Source organism: Photinus pyralis, unplaced genomic scaffold (genome assembly GCF_008802855.1).
Source record: "Photinus pyralis isolate 1611_PpyrPB1 unplaced genomic scaffold, Ppyr1.3 Ppyr1.4_unclustered_Scaffold6901, whole genome shotgun sequence".
Lineage (NCBI taxonomy): Eukaryota > Metazoa > Arthropoda > Insecta > Coleoptera > Lampyridae > Photinus > Photinus pyralis.
The window spans coordinates 8365-25553 of NW_022172050.1; the positions used below are offsets into that span (position 1 = coordinate 8365).

At 39.5% G+C, this 17189-nt stretch overlaps 4 protein-coding genes across 6 annotated transcripts; 2 read left to right on the forward strand and 2 right to left on the reverse strand.

Moving 5' to 3' along the window:
- Positions 1-1509: 1509 nt before the first annotated feature.
- Positions 1510-4806, forward strand: LOC116182685 (calcium homeostasis endoplasmic reticulum protein-like; the record flags this gene model as incomplete). Its single annotated transcript, XM_031503224.1, is given in 5 exon segments — positions 1510-2314; positions 2409-2542; positions 3963-4328; positions 4378-4667; positions 4717-4806. Coding segments are annotated over 5 exon segments (1606 nt in total), but the record flags the coding sequence as incomplete, so codon positions are not given.
- Positions 4807-6118: 1312 nt separating this feature from the next.
- On the reverse strand, positions 6119-7151 carry LOC116182684 (eukaryotic translation initiation factor 3 subunit G-like). The gene is made up of 2 exons (XM_031503223.1): positions 6719-7151; positions 6119-6671 (listed from the first exon to the last, which is right to left on the reverse strand). Exons 1-2 carry the CDS (start codon positions 7071-7073, stop codon positions 6157-6159), a joined length of 870 nt encoding a protein of 289 aa, XP_031359083.1. The 5' UTR covers positions 7074-7151; the 3' UTR covers positions 6119-6156.
- Positions 7152-7839: 688 nt separating this feature from the next.
- On the reverse strand, positions 7840-9337 carry LOC116182683 (charged multivesicular body protein 3-like). Its single transcript, XM_031503222.1, has 4 exons — positions 8886-9337; positions 8773-8833; positions 8547-8726; positions 7840-8465 (listed from the first exon to the last, which is right to left on the reverse strand). Exons 1-4 carry the CDS (start codon positions 8928-8930, stop codon positions 8095-8097), a joined length of 657 nt encoding a protein of 218 aa, XP_031359082.1. The 5' UTR covers positions 8931-9337; the 3' UTR covers positions 7840-8094.
- Positions 9338-9699: 362 nt separating this feature from the next.
- LOC116182682 (kelch-like ECH-associated protein 1) lies at positions 9700-15673 on the forward strand. 3 transcript variants are annotated; one of them, XM_031503221.1, is made up of 9 exons: positions 9700-10189; positions 12559-12712; positions 12963-13241; positions 13288-13437; positions 13486-13764; positions 14165-14356; positions 14442-14653; positions 14856-15238; positions 15290-15673. In XM_031503221.1, exons 2-9 carry the CDS (start codon positions 12560-12562, stop codon positions 15472-15474), a joined length of 1833 nt encoding a protein of 610 aa, XP_031359081.1. In that variant the 5' UTR covers positions 9700-10189; position 12559; the 3' UTR covers positions 15475-15673. The 3 variants fall into 3 exon arrangements, with proteins under 3 accessions (XP_031359081.1, XP_031359080.1, XP_031359079.1); XM_031503220.1 differs by having other exon boundaries at positions 9701-10185; XM_031503219.1 differs by lacking the exon at positions 9700-10189 and adding an exon at positions 10219-10839.
- The last annotated feature ends 1516 nt before the right edge of the window (positions 15674-17189 follow it).

Consider the following 17189-nt stretch of genomic DNA (forward strand, 5'->3'; position numbering starts at 1 on the left):
ATTTGACTCCACCATCAGTGAGATCGTGTCGCGGGCTACCACATTCTCTTTTACGGTACCCACTTCCGACGTCCCGTTCACTCGCAATTCACTTCTATTGGCGACACGAGAAAGAGAGACAGCGATTCGAGATTCACGAAACGTTAAACCGCGTGAGTTCGCAACGGAAGGTAAAAGGCGCCTGACTACCTCTCGAAGACGCGCGCGCGCGCCGCGCAAAAGGTCGTTAATTTCGCCCCTATGACAAAAAACAAAATTCCGCCACGCAGGAGTTGTGCGCGTTTACAACATCTTTCCGACGACACCAATTTCAAAAGAATCGGACCAAAACTGTAGTAGAAGATAGGAAAAAACTGAAAAACCTTCACGTTAGTATACTACGCTCGAGGATGACGCCCAGATGTCGCCAACCCCACATCATGTAGCCATGTCCCTAAGGTTGACAAATTTCACGGCCCTGTAGATACACGTACACCCGTTGCCTTTCTACAAGAGTTCTTCTACGCGCCCACATTTGCTGCCAGCCAGCCAGCCAGCCAGCCAGCCAAAGTGAGATTAAAAGCTACTTTTTACAAAAAAAATTTTTTGCAAAAATGCGCTAAAAATGAGAAGTTTGTTTTTGCAAGATGTCTCCTTTATTTTTAAAAATTTTGAAAGATACTCTAATTTTGCATTAAGTGGTTTTTTGAGTTTTACTTTTGTAAATGGAACATACAGTGGTGTTCCCATAGGGTATACTCTCAATCAAGGCACCACTGGACATGAAACACCACAACCACCCACTCAGCTGAGTACACTCTCAAAGAAATTGATGGGAACATCACTGCGTGTGCTTATACAGGATGTCCAATTAGTACTTCTGGTGCTAGTTAATTCATATAACGTAAATTAATTTTTTAATGTACAGAGTGCTCCATAAATATGGTATGAGACATTACTGTGGTATTTTAAATAAAACACTATTCACTCTGTCCAAGGTAAAGTTGTCTATAATGAGGAATTTTTGAATATACAGGGTGCTTCATAAAGGAGGTGTGAGACACAACTGCCATTTTAAATAAAACGCTATACACTCTGTCATAAACATGTCTACCATGGGATCGGAAAATTTTCCAGGAAATTTGTTCAATATGAACAATGAGGGCGTTGTGCGCGAGTAAACCATCCTGTTGAAACCATCCATTTTTAACTTTTGTTTTTTTAGTGTGGCCTTTAGGTATATCCGTTGTATTTGTAATCAAATATGCTACTCAATACAGTAACTACTTTTTTTACGGGCCCTATAAAAATTTTTAATTTTGTTGGGATTTTCACATATAAAATTAAAATTAAATTATTCGGATTGAAATTCCTTTAATTGCGGAAATCCTTTCACATTTGTGAAGATACTCGAAACTTTTGTTTTGAGTGGTTTTTTTTTTCGGATTGCTTGCGACTTCCCCCTCAATATTGACCTCATTACATGCACATCTGTGTTTTCAATTCAATATCGCCTTGATGTATGTGCAGCGCGCGGAAAAATGCCACAGAGTTGAAAGACGCACTTGCAAGTGTAGTGGTGCCAATGTTTTGTAATGCAAGTATCGGGGCAACTGACGAGCAGAAAAATAAATTAGATAAATTATTAAGATTATGGGAGTCGAAGGCTAATTACTTAGCGACGGAAACCGTCGAGCAAATGCGCCAACCGGTCGCTAGCTACCAACAATTCAAGACCGACCAGGTCTCCAAGTTCGCGTCGGAAGTGGCGCCGTTAGCGCAACAGACGAAGGCGACGTATGATGGATATCAAGCACAGCACCAGGCGTTCGTTTGCCACGCGATGGCGCAGATTCTCGAGCTGCAACAGCAAGTGCAGAATATTGAGGCCCAAATTCAGTCGCAACCGCCTCCTCCCATTACCTCCAACATTCCGAAGTCATCGCCGGTGATGAACACGAACATAATACCCCTCGACGCTCTTCAGGCCAACCTGCAGCAAACGATGGCGCAACAATCGACCAACGAAAACGGATCGCAGGTTCAACACTTGGGAATGAATCCCCCCAATCCCGATTTGGTTCCGTCCGAAAGCCCAAACTTTCTGCCACCAATGAATCCCTCGGTACCACCACCTTTAATGTCCCAGAATAACCTTGACGTTCCGCAATTCTCCCAGCCTCCTCCCGGATTTTTCCCGCCTCCCGGCTTGTTCCCCGACTTCTCCAAGCCTCCCCCCGGTTTCGCGCCGCCGCCAGAGCCCGTTCACGAAGACCTACTGCCTTCGGTTCCATACTACGACCTTCCGGCCGGCCTCATGGTCCCACTAATAAAGGTACACAACAATTTAATTTTTCTCTTGTCATTGTCTTGACAACAAAAACGACCGATTGGCGACATTTCGAGCTAAAACGTTGTGCTGATTCTAGTTGGAAGACACCTCTTTTAAACCGTTAGATCCTAAAGATATTAGGTTGCCACCGCCGCAACCTCCGACCGAACGATTGCTTGCTGCCGTGGACGCATTTTATTCACCGCCGACGCACGAACGTCCCAGGGACAGGTAAAGTATTTAATTTATTGTATTGATCCCCATTAACTTGGCATTTTTTAATTTTAATAAGGTCTTATTTATTTATGTGTTGTAATATGTACATAGCGCACCGAAGTGAGTAGATGTGCAGCATTGATTCTAAACCAAAGAAAGTCACTAGATTTAGTAACTTTTTTTGGTTAGAGGTAGAATTGGTTTTAGGGTCATTTTGAAGAGGTAAGATTTTGTTCGCTGACATGTTTTATATTTTCTTCAGCGTTCTGCCCCTATTCCACCAAAATTAATTCCATTGAAATCTTCTAAAAACGCACTACGTATTAAATACTGAACAATCGCTATTTTTTAATCGAGTCTTTCGGCGTGCTGCAACTCGATAAGTATCTAGCGTATGTGTGTTCTTCATTCAACCCCCCTCCCCTGTGCCATGCTGTATTCTCTTTTCTACTGCCATTTACTACTTCATTGTTAATAATCATTTCTCAATACTTTCTTATCGTTCCACACGAGGGGGGGGGGGGGGGGGGGGCTCACAGTTTAGTTTTCCTTTGGCCGCAAATACTAAAACTAATTGAAACTTAAATGTTGTCCGCGCGAATTAAAAAAAAGGTATGTATAGACTCTTCAACAATCCTGGAAAAAGTGTTTCAAAGTTCCGTTCAGCATCTTTTCTGTCCCCTTTTTGTTTTCCGTGTATTGCCTTGAGCAGAGAGAGAAGGGAGTTGTTTGATCTATAATCCCCTTCCTACTCGTCAAGTTTGTGTACCGAAATTTAACACCACTGCACGTGTGCTATATGGGAAAGTTTGGTCTAACTTGGTTTGGTCAAATTCAAATGGAAGGGTTGGGGTGGTAATTTGAGGGACTATCAAGTATGACTTTGACGCATGAGTGTAATGTGTGGACATCTCTCTGTCGTCAAATTAAAGTAAAAATTAGGACCGCAGTAAATTTTAATTTTTGTAACTTTTGTATCAATTCCGGTTAATTAGATGTACTAATTATTGTTAATCCATATTTAATACTGTGAAAGTGTCCGACAAAGAGATTCCACAGTTTAGTGAGGTCTGATGTGTACGATGATTGATTGTAAGATTTTGATGGGTAATTCACTTGAGGTAGATGTGCACCTCATTTTTTTCTGTTTGCCTTTCATCGAACCACACGCCATCTACTAACGATTGGTGTAACTAATACCATTGACTAATCTCCCCCCATAGTCAATGCTAATACTAGTTGGCTTGGCTATATGGAATGTATTGTATCATAACCATTTCGTTCGTAAGCGATCTATATTCTGCAGTGTGGTGCAGCTATTAGCAAATAGTACTGTTTTGTGATGATAGCACAAAGTGTAAGGTAATAATGTAATTATGTTATTTTTCTTATTCGTTATTCATAAACTTAAATTTAACTTCAATTACAAACCCAGTGAGGGTTGGGAAAAGCTAGGACTATACGAATACTACAAGGCAAAAAATAGCGCTAAAAGAGACAAAGAAGATGCAATAAATTCAGGTCTTCGAGAGAAATCGCGATCGCCGAGTCCCATACAGTTACCAGTCGAGAAAGAGCCCTCGCCACCTAGACGACGATACACGAGTCTATCGCCATCACCTCAAAGAAACAGGCGTTCGCGGTCGAGAAGCCCGCGAAGGAGTCGGCGACGCAGTCGAAGCAGGCGCAGGAACAGCAGACGAAGCTCGTCACATTCGAAGTCGCGCTCGCGTTCGCGATCTCCCGTGCCTCAGCCGAAGGTCGTCGTCCGATCTCCGTCCCCTCCACCTACGCTCTTCAGGTTTGCGTTAACTCAACAACTCGCCCTCGCCTTTAACGTCGTTTTACAGCGCAACTCCCACATTCACAAGCATAGAAACTCAACAAGAGCTGGATTCGAGCAACAAGGGGCATCAGATGTTGCGCAAAATGGGATGGGGTGGTAGCGGTCTGGGAGCGAACGAACAAGGAATTGACTCGCCAATATCCGGCGGCGACGTGCGCGATCGACAGGATCAGTTTAAGGGCATAGGATGTGATCTGAACGACCCGTATGAAAACTTCCGTAAAAACAAGGGAGCCGCTTTTATTACCAGGATGAAGGCAAGGGCCGAAGAACGAGCGAATGAAAGTAGTATGAGTAAGTAGCTGTAGGTTTTTTTTCTTTCATGCTTTCCTTTATGTTACAGGTAGTGTATGAATGACGTTGGAGTAACGTATGCGAGACTTTTTTGTAAATAGGTGTAGAAGATATTAATAAAATGATATTTGTAAGCTCTTTTTTGAAAATTAATGTACTTTTGTCAGACCAGGGTTGCCACATTGACTGGAACACCATCGCTCCATGCACCAAAATTGTGTCACATTGTCAAAATTGCGACCCCCGGCTATTTTTTTCATAACCTATATTTTGAAGGTGGCCAAAATGTGCAACGTTTTCTTATTTATGAAGTTGTTACTTTTCCACACCAATATACGGGTACGTATTGTATTGTCTTCTACGCATGCGCAAATGTAACTTTCTTATTTATGGACCGATCTTGATAGAAATTGTAACAGTAGGTAGCACCTTTTAATAAAGGCAAATCGATCATTATTAAACATTTTCAAATCTGCGCGCGAATGCGCCGAGGTAACATCGCTATTTGTTGACTTCTTTCTCAAATGAACTGTGAAGTAAGTATTGTATCGACAGATCCGGGAAGCATTGTATACTGTACGTTTAAATAGACCAGTTGTACTACACTCAGAACATGAAAGCACTTGTGTGGGAAAATTTTGCGCAAGCGCAACCATCCACGCATCCTGTAATCTTGGTATAGATCTATCATGGGCGGCGTATGCCGTTTGTTTCTTGCGTTATTCATTATACTAGTCGCCTTTGGAATGTTTGTTTACACGCAAATTTATTTATCTTTCTCTTGCAACTTGCATGCAATGGGGTCATCCCGCCTTCATTTTTTATTTCTGATCCACAAAGTACATTAAAAATAAAAAGACCCGTGTGTCCTCAATTTTTATTTGCGAGTAAAATAAACCCAAAATAAATTATTAAAAAGCTGTGTTTTTAGTCCGAATTTGAAACGATTCAGACTAAATACGTCACAAACCTACAACCAATCACGTAGAAGTGAGCTGGCAACCTTACGCGAGGGTCTGACGTTTGTCACATTTGACGTTTTGAGAGGGATGTTTAACTGCATCTAGCACGAAAGTGACAAGTGCCTGTGACAGATGACGCAAGTTATAAATGCCATTCTCCTGCAATATTGCCAAGTCGTTATGTCATCTGAATGGTTCTAGGAGCTGATTGGTCGGGCTTATTACGTCACAGAGCCCGCCACAATTGAATAAACCTTTAAAACCGCACGTTCATTATTTTTTTTGCTAATCAGCCTGTATTTTTAAATAAACTTTTACTGTCCAAAAAAATGTTTTATGGTTTCAGGTACACGCTTATTAAACTAGAACTGCGGAATTCAATTATACTGTAAACCCCCATTGCAATTTTGTTGCTCCATGTCAGGCGGGCTTTACATGTGGTAATTAAGGAACACACTGTACACATACAATATAAAAATTGAACAAAAACAACTTTATAAAATTTTTTTATTGATAGATAGGTACATTTAATGGTTAGAAGAAGTATTGGGCTTAGACCAATCAACATTAAGAATCAAATGATCGTATCCGTGCCCGTTCAGATTAGCAATAGCTTTAACAGCATCATTACGAAATTTAAAATGAACATAACCGAATCCTCTACACTGACCAGTCTGCTTCTCCTTGGCCAAATACAATTTGTGAACGGGTCCGAATGGTTTTACCAGCTCTTCCAAATCGGCGTCGGTTGTGGAATCGCTCAAATTAGAGACGCGTATAGCAATGGCATCGTCGCGACGTGCACCCGACATGCCGGCATTATCGATGCGTTTAGATGCACCGTCACCTCGCATATTCGGCGGCAGATACTTGGTCGTCGATTTTGTAGTGCTATCGGCGGTTTGGGGTTGCATTTGTGGTGCTTTCTTTTCACCGTCAGCCGTCTTGGCGCTGGCAAGCGCGGTGTCCTTCCAAGGACATTTAGAAGTCCAATGGTCCCCGTTGCAGGTTCGACATTTCACGACTGCCTTATCGCCCATCACTGAAACTCGCCTATAATAATGTTGCTCATATTAAAAAAGCACTTACTCTTCAATTTATCCAAGGCGTCTTCCTCCACCTTGTTATCCTCCTCTTTACTGGTGACATACTGCATGTAAACATCTTCTCCGCCTATGGTAGTTGCCGGATTCGGGCCGGGCTTGTCATCGGCCGATTCACCGAATTTTGCCCAAGTTTTACGTAGCGCGATACTCTTCGAAACTATACGCTTCTCGATTTTGTACGTACGTACAATCTTAACTTTCTTGTTGTCCTCCCCGAGTTTATACTCGGTGAGAATTTTAAAACCATTCTCGCGTACTTCCGTCGAGGGAGGCAAAGCTCCACCTTCCAACTCAACCTCGTCTGCCCAACTCGATTTTACCTCCTCTGCTGCGGGCATATTGTACAAATTTGTTTTTTTTTAAGGGAAAGCTTACACGTTACTTATTTATAACCTCACTTCTTTGACAGACCATATCCCTACATCAAATAAACAAAAAAGTCCCTAGGGTCAAGGTTCAGAAATAAATCATTCTACAGGGGGATCGTAAATGATTGACGGTGAGTTGCTGTTTGCACGTTCTTGTTTACACAAAAACTCTGTTTTTCTAAATCGGTAGCAAAGGTCTGTCGCTTACATGAGTTCGTAGATCTCACGCTACTTAGTGATGTATTCATGATTTGTATGCAATGCCATTGTTAATTTAATTAATGAATGGTTTTATTTTTTTAGAGAAGGTTAATGCGATTGTAAGGAAAAGTTCTCATTTCTAGTCTAGTACATATAGTTTTTTGATAAAATACAAAAGTCCAAAATTAAGATTATTGAGTTATTGCGAAAAACTAAAATAATTTGATCAAAGGTGATTTCATTCGGTTTTAAACGTTCCCAATTTAACCAATTCCACATGTTAGGCGAGAGAAATGGACACTATATACTATATACATGTTGTTCCCAAATATTTAGGAACAACATGTATGCTGTAAATACGGAAGGGACTAATTCTTAGGCTTATTTTATGACTAAACGTTCATATAAACACAGGTCCGTAAACGCTTCGTTACAGAAAAATTTGTGCATTGTCGTAAATTGTATATATATACAGGGTGGAACTTCTTAACTTTCTGATCTTTCCACTGTTCTAACTAGACCACTAAAAAAGAGATTGCAACTCAAATATTTTATTAACAGTTATACTTAAGCACATTGTTTAAATAAAAAACTAAGATATAAATACTCTTATGTACAATTTTACATATTTAAACTTTTAAGAATGTTAAAAACAAATCAAGTATCTACAGTACAAGTAAGCGAAGGCCACATCAGCTATACTTATACTAGCACAGCGGCGTAGATAATTTGCTTAATTAATCCGCAGCTGCTTAAAAACACGTTAAAAAAATACTGTTAATTCGTGCGCCTACGACTTTAACGCGGCCAAACGGCTCTGCATATCTTCCAATTCCTCTTCGTTCTCCTCCTCGTCGGGCACGTCGACGACCTGCTTTTTCGCCTCGGTGACGGGAGGCGCGGGAGCCTCGCCCAGCTTACCCTCGGTAAGCTCCCAGAGCACCTTGTCGACCTCGGTCTGCGCCGCCTCCTCCATCTCCTGACTGTCCTCCTCCATCGCGTCCATCGTTTCGTCAATCATCTCCTCGATGATGCCCGCCTTCATCATTTCCTTTGACAGTTCTTGCATGGTGTGCGCCACTTCCGGTATTCGAATTAATCGCTGCATCGCTTGCATTACCTCGGTGGATTTTGAGAGCGAACCGGCGACACGTAATGTAGCTGTTTTATAATAATAATTTTAGTTGTTAAGATATACAGGGTGTCCTACGACAAATGCCAACAAAATGGAGACATTCTTACCTAACTGATTTTTCATTTGTAATTGAACAGAGTTTAAGTGGGCCTTCGATGTGTAGATCTTTGTGATCGCTTTACGTGCACGTAACACCTCTTTTGCGAGGATGGTACACGCTTCACGATCATTTTTCTTGGCTGCCTCTTTCAGAGAGCGTTTCACCTTCTCTTCCTCGCGTTGTATCGCTACAACACTTAAGTGAGTATATTACTATCGACAAATAGTGCATACCTCGAATCTGCCTGTCCAATTGGGAATTCTCCTTGCGAAGCTTGTGAGACCACTCGTTCACCTAAAAGAAGACACCGAGTCATAGTAAAGGTGGCATGACGGGCGATTATTACCAGCTCTTTGGGATTTCTTTCAGGAGTTTTTCCAAATAGGCCCATATTTGGATGTATTTAGTTTATTATTCATTCAGTAGTGTCAAATTTTTAGGTGTAATTCGTTGACAGTTCAGTAAATTGTCAATAAATGCATGCGTAGCAAATCACAACAAAACTATAGAGCGGCACATGTAGAAATAGGATGTATATGTTTTATACAGTGTCCAACGATAAGGTGAGTCGATTATTATTATAGGCCCCTTGTTTGAATAAACAATGCTGCACCCATTTTTGCGAGCTGGCAACCGCGCGACTTTTTAGAACGGAAAAAGCCAGACTGCGCCGCTTCGAGAGCAAGAACGCTTCTTGCGTTACAGCCATTTTGGTTTGAGCTGTCGTCGATAGAGCATCCTATAGTTTAAGTTTGTGTTTTTTTGTTTTATTTAACGTAGGTAGTAATCTTTGCATTTCTTTATTTGTTTTATATGCAACATGTTATACAGACGTGTGTCGCAACATTACGAAGCATAACTTTTTCGTAATGTTAATAATAACTACTGTAACAAGCCTTTCGTTTTTGCTGCACTTAAAAATCGAACGGTAATCGTAATCTGCTCGTATACATAAAATTTCATTATATTTTAAGCCCCAAGTGTTTATTGGTCACACTAATTGCGTTACTTCTAGTTCAATTTTAAAAAAGTGGAAATCTTACACTTAACATACACTGCGCGACGAACACAAGTTACTCAGAAACGACGGCCATCTTGAGATTGTGCTCACGTTATTTACATTTTAGTCGAACTCGTGAATTGGCAGAAGGACGCTGCACCCAGGCAGGAACCGATCAAACTGCTCCTTTTATTGGATGAAGATGAAGCCAAAGGATGCCATGTCTGTGTCAAAAATGGGATGATCAATTTTTAATAGTTTCAGGCTCCATACGAATAATATACTGTACTAAACCACTGTTACCAATCTCTTCTGTCATCTCGACAGTGTTACCACCGGCACAGAACAAAATCGTTATTTACATTTCGCATTGTGTGGGACGTTCCGAAATTAAATGTTCGTTAATTAATTTATTGCAGCTCATTTGTGTAAATTTGTATTGTTATTTGTTTAAAAAGCGAAGTGACGCGACGGCTCACGACCGTTTCATTTAAAATTTGGAGCCGTTCCTGCTTTTAATTAGGAGTGCGATTCTCGTTATTGTTGATTTTAATTTTAAAATGAAGTTAATCACAAAGATGAATTATTGCTACCTGGTTAAGTCAGTTTAGAGTGCGACTTTCAATATTGCCGTCGTCGGTGCGAAGTAAGTACGTGTTATGTAAATTATGTAAAGCGTTTATTTACTTCCTATTTGGCACCGTTGGTGCAACAATGTTTTTGCAACCTTTAAGCGGGCGGGCTAAATTTAAACGTGTTTTGGCCGCATATGTACTTTCAGTTCCACTTTTTACTCCACTTACGTGAAAATAGTATCCATATCACATGCTGTTAAATGCTAGTCATGCTGCTTAAGCATTTATCCGCGAAGGTTACGTACTTCACACATTTATTGCACTGTCATCGCTGATAGTGCTTTCCATCCTTGTCGCGTACACGTAAAGGGTGCGGAGATGCTGCGCGAAGAAGAGGATGACAATAGGGTTCAGGAAATCACCCCGGCTTTCCCAGAGCGAGATTTTTCAAAAATACTACCTACAACGTTCCATACACCCACTTAATTACGGACAATTTATGAGTTCTGTCGCACCATGACGCGACGAACTATATTTTACCGATTTTGCAAGTCATTATTATTATTAAATAACACTTTTTTGGACGCCCGTACTTCCCTTGCTACAGTCCACGCGACATCCATTCACGCGAACGCGCCTTCACCCAACGTCGTTTTATTTTCAAAATTGTTTTTCAAAATTATGGTCTGGCTGTCTTTTAATACTGTCGATTTTGGCCCAAATAGGTATGTATTTTTTAACAGTTTTGAGTGTTTTGAACTTCGCTTTAAATCACATTTTTGGGAGGTTTTTACACATTTCATGTACAGGGTGTCCAAAACGATGATTATAAGCGCATATTTTTGAAAAAATGTACGTAGCTACTTGAAATGTTTTTGTTTTCAGGGCCCACAATCTACCCTTTAAGTGTACAGGGTGGTTCAAATTCGTGGCTCGCCATTTTTATATACTCGTACACTAAATAAAAGGTTAACGAAACGGACTCATTACTTTCATGATTTGCTTAAATAGAACTGTGGCCATACCTATTATATGACAACTATTTATAAACTTATACAGGGTACTCATGGATTAATGTCAATCTTCATAGATTTGAAAATACAGGAAACCCCTTTTTAGGTTATTAAATGAGCTCCATTTAATGTGAAATATTTTCAATTTTTTTTCATTCGCAAAAAGCAAAAAGGTAAACGAAAAAGAATCGTTACTTTCAGGATTTGTTCTAGGATCTAGGCCATAACTAATATATAACAACCATTCAAACATTTATACAGGGTGCTCAGGAATTAATCTCAAGCTTTGTAGTTTTGAAAATGCAATCCCTTTTTAAAATGAACTCCATTTAATGTGAAATATTTTCAGTTGTGTACAATTTTTGGCTTTAATTCGAAACGGTTTTTTTGATTTTTTTTGAAATTTTTTAAATTGTGATTAATTCGCGAAATTATTAGCCGTATATGGTAAATAAAACAGACTTGTTACTTTCAGGATTTCATTTAACAAAACCTAAGCCTTATTTAATATGTAACAACTGTTCAAAGATTTATACAGGGTGCGCAGGAGTTCAAGTCGAATTTCATATTTTCGAAAATGCAAAAAATCAATTTTTCCGTTTCATGTTATTCAATGAACTTATTTCAGGTAAGGGCAATTTGTAATTACATTTTTTATTTTGTAGCAGATGTTAAATTGGCGTTTTGATTTTAATTTGAATGAGTGTCTCTTTTAACAATTAGAGTAGATAAGGTGATTACTTTAACGGCACGGGTAGATAAAATTGTGGTATTCCAATGATATCTGTCGTTCTTATTAAAAATGGGACGCGGCGCACGAAATAAAATGACTGAATGTAATAAATGCGATTTCAGATGACTTCAAAATATCAGTAAATCTGATTCTTTCATTCTGATTTGAGTAAATTGCGAGAGATTTCAGTGGATTTCAAGGGGTTTCAAATAACTTCATGTATTAAATATGACTTTTTCTCACAATTTCCCAATGCGATTTCAGATTTTGTATCAGTGTGACTTCCAAGTGATTTCAGAAACATTTTTTCTCAGTGGGATATCAAATTGTTTCAAAATTCAAGAGTGTTCGATGCTATTTCAGAAATTATCTCAATTTACTTATTAATAATAATTTTATAACAATTACATAAGTAGGTATTATAATATGTTTTTATCTCAGAATCTTAAAATCGATTGTGAAGTGGCAAGTCACTTTGAGATAATTCATACGTAGATCTGTGATCGAGAATAGTATGAGGCATTGTTTTTTTGTTATTCGTTGAGTAATGGTGTTGCGTTGTACCGAGTATGATTTTAGGAGGTAGGTCTCTTCTTGCGCTTAGCAGAAAGTGGCTGTGACAAATTCGACTGTAAACAATCACATAAATTAGAAATGAAAGCAAATACTCTCGTAATTTTAGTAATTTATTTTTGCAGAATGGATGGAGATGAAGGCTGCAGCTATGGCTCTACAAATGGATTGGATTCGAGTCCGCACAAGCCGAGCCAATCTCAGTCTCCCTCTTGCAATGCCGTGGATCTTGGAGATATGAGCTTTATGATGGTCGACTATATAAAAGACGCGATGAAGGTAGGAAATGATTTAAAATTTTCTTTTCAACTGTAAAACATAACCTGTTCCCGTTCCCGTGGGAATTTCATAAACTTTCACGGGCATACGTCCAACGATTCCTCATTCCTTCTTTTTACTAAACGTGGATAAAGTAACGGACCTTTTTTTAAACACCCTGTGTATAGGTTTCCAAAATATTTCTGACAAAATTTTCTACACATCTCACGCTCTCATTTTGGTTAGATTTCTCAAGTTCAAACGTTTATAGGCAATGGACATGATGAGAAATCACCACATGTTAACCGACGTCGTTCTGGAAGTGGGAGCGGAACTTTTTCACGCCCACCGTTTAGTGTTAGCCGCCGCTAGTCCGTACTTTAAGGCCATGTTTACAGGGGGACTGCGCGAGTGCGACATGAATCGCGTGCAGTTGCAGGGGGTGTCGGCGACGGTGATGGCGCGCCTGATACATTTCATGTACACCGGACGGATAAGGGTCACCGAAAATACCGTGTGTCAGCTACTTCCCGCCGCCACCATGTTTCAGGTACGAATTGATTCGGCTCGAAGAACCAACTATCGCTTCATTTTAGATTACGAACGTTATTCAAGCCTGCTGTGATTTTCTGGCACGTCAATTAGATCCTAGCAACGCGATCGGTATAGCGACATTCGCCGAGCAGCACGGTTGCACCGAACTGTGTCGGAAAGCGAATCAGTATATCGAAAGACATTTTATTCAGGTAGGTAAGAGACGCTTATCTAATTTTGTAAAACCGCCGTATGTACAGATCTGTCACGAGGAGGAATTCCTTCAACTCAACTGTGTACAATTAATTACGTTAATTAAGAAGGACGAGCTAAACGTTCAGGCGGAGGAAGAGGTGTATAAGGCTGTGATAAAGTGGGTAAGGTACGACGAGGACAATCGGCACGTTAAGATGGAGCATATAATTAGCGCGGTTCGGTGTCAGTTTCTTACTCCCAAGTTCCTCAATGACCAAATGACGAACTGTGATGTGTTGAGGAAAACGCCCGCGTGTCGAGAATATCTGGCGAGGATATTTAAGGTAGTTACATTCAAGCAATAGATTTGCATACTAAGTCTTTAAGAGTCCTTTAAAAGTTTATACGAATAATGTTCTTCTCGAGCGCGCCCGTTTTACTCCCTTATCTCTAGACATTACTTTTGTTCACGTTTGCTGAGAAGCGGTATAAGTGTAAATTTTCCTATGTTAAATAATGTTCAAAAGTGAAAATTAATATTTTGAAAACGGCTAACGCGACCACCCGTTACAACTCTCAGTTAGCCTTTTGTTTTTTTGGGAGGGGGGGGGGCTGCATACATCCCATGTATTTCTGTCAAGTTATGCTAGATTAAGAAACTTTTAGTTATTGCTAACACCAAATTAAATATGCAAATCTATTGCTATCTTTTAAGTCATCGTCTCAAACATTAATCCGTTTCAGGATTTAACACTACATAAGAAATTAGCTGTGAAAGAGAGAACTCCGAATACTCCTAGGATAATTTATGTGGCGGGCGGTTACTTTAGGCACTCATTAAACGTTTTGGAAGGGTACAATGTGGACGATAAGACGTGGCATACTCTGGACAACCTAACAGTTCCCAGATCCGGACTAGGCGGGGCCTTTTTAAAGGTAACATTGGACGAAGCTGCCTGTCAATTTTGTTGCACTTAACGTATAAGTAGGAATAAGTTTTTTTATTTGAAACACAATTCAGGGTTCATTTTATGCAGTGGGAGGTAGAAACAACACTCAAGGCAACAGTTCCGATTCCGACTGGGTCGATAAATATAACCCCGCCAAGGATCAGTGGAGACCTTGTAGTCCGATGTCTGTAGCTCGCAATCGTGTCGGTGTGGCTGTCATGGACGATTTGCTGTACGCTGTAGGTGGAAGTGAGGGCAACAAATACCACAACAGTGTCGAATTGTAAGTTGACACTTCTTGTGGCAGTTAATGTAACATATACACCAATAAGAAACCACTCACCCTCAACTATTTACCTGCTGCATGGTGACTAGATTTTACCCAATCAATTGATGTTTTTATTTTACATGTTGTTTAATCTTAACAATAAATAAATAAATTGAACTTAATCAAAAATAAGAGAGGTCATTAATTTTTTTTTCAGTTACGATCCAGAATTAGACCAATGGACGAACGTCAAGCCGATGCACACGCAGCGCCTGGCAGTAGGAGTCGCCGTCGTGAGCAGGCTACTGTACGCCATCGGCGGTTTTGACGGGACCAATCGGCTTAGCACCGTAGAGTGCTACCACCCGGAAAACAACGAATGGACGATGGTTAACTCGATGCATACGCAAAGAAGCGGAGCGGGCGTGGCGGGCATAAATCACTACATCTACGTAATCGGAGGTTATGACGGCAAGAGGCAGTTAAATTCTGTAGAACGGTACGATACGGAAAGAAATACTTGGGAATTCATGTCGAGCATGAAAGTTGCAAGGAGTGCTTTAAGTGTAACAGTTTTAGACTGTCGAATATACGCTATGGGTATGTTAAAAAATGACGCCTACTGTTCGTCATACTTATCTGTCTTTTTAGGTGGATACGACGGACAGAATTTTCTGTCGACCGTAGAAGTGTATAATCCAATGTTAAACACATGGGAAGATGGTGAACCTCTTTCTTCAGGAAGATCAGGTCATGCTAGTGCTGTTTGCTATCAAAATCCCAACTGCCAGCTGCCAGCTAAAGAATGCTTAATTAAAGATAGAGTATTACCTTGAATACAAATTGTAATGTGTAGGTAGTAGTTGGTAATATTTACCAGTATGTTCTTGGTGATATTCATCTTAGTCATTTTTGTATAATAAATGTCATTATTTATTTTTTAGTATCTACACGATGTAATGCTGTGATTTCATTTATCTTGTAATTTGACATTCCTTCTACATTAACTTAATAAACATCATTTTTTTATCTTAACACTTGCTTTTAAAACTCATTAGTCTATGAGAGTAAAGGGACGCAAAAAACATTGGTCCAACAATTGATGAGTGCAAGACATTTTATTAGTATGCAGATCTCGCCCTGTAGACTATTTACACTTAAAAGTTATGAAGAAGAAAGTCGATCAGAAAGAAGAAACCAGATTCATCACCCAGTATACTCTTCTAATACAAATATTGAAGTGAAAAATTCCTCTCGAATTATACATATCATCATATATTATGTTCTCCTGATGGTGAGTAAAATTTAGAGAGATGAGTGCTTTATGCATTACGAGCAGAAACCCTTGTACAAATTCTCAGGGCCTGCAAGGTAAGTGTAAGTAACCAAGAAGAAAGTGACAAAACACAACTCCTGTGAATAGAAATGAACTCTTCAGCTTCCCTTATGATGTTCTCTAGTAAACATTTACAATTTTTCACATATAATTTTAGATTAGAAAAACATCTCTAAGTGGACAATGGACCAATTACATTAAAAGCTTCCTGGTCGATTTCGGACAGGTCATTTTGGGTATTTATATTCAGCGCACGGAAAGAATCAAAGGGACCGTGAAAAGTTTTTCCGTGCGCTAGCCTGAAAAGGGCCAGATACCATTATTTCTAATACAGGTGTAAATAAGGTGATTTCAATGAAGTATAATAAAAAAAGTTTTTTCCGGCCTCAATAAAAGGCAGTGTATAACCTTCCTTTTTTACCATTAAATTTCTCGGGAAAACACTTTTTCTTATTATTTTTGGTGCGTAGAATCCAAAACAATTCGTACTTTGTCGATCAGACTTCTCAATCAAAAGTTATGGACTAGAAACCAATTTCGAAAGCAAATTCAAAGGGCTGTAACTTTTGAACTAGTAGCCCAATCTTGGAACTGTTTGAAATTATGGATTCTACAGGCCACATTCTATAAGAAACATTTTTTTCCGGGTCGATCTGAGACAATTTTTTTTGAGGGCCTCAAAAAAAGGCAGTGTACAACCTTCCTTTTTTACCAAAAATCGACTGCACCAAAATATCTCGGGAAAACACTTTTTCTTATTAATTTTGGTGCGTAGAATCCAAAACAATTCGTACTTTTTCGATCAGACTTCTCAATCAAAAGTTATAGACTAGAAACTTAACTATCAGTCTTTAAAATGATCACACAGGAGCGAAATGTTTAATTTTTGAGTTTCGTGGTTTACTCCTTTGACAGCGAAAGGCACAAATCCCAAAATGTTTATAGCCTTGCCTGAGTTTTTGGTTAATATTAAAATAATCAACGCAGAATTCATTGTACTGACATCTGTTTTTATTATTGTGGACTAACATTTTATCGCTAAATGCAGGACACTTTATTACCACCATTATTTTAGTTGCTACTTACACCTCAAAGATGTCGCAACACTTATTTTATACTGTATGAAATGTTAGATGTCAGAGCGAACTTATTAAAAACCATAGACGCTTCCATAGATATATGAAGTTTTTACCTCAAATGCATAAATGAATGTTT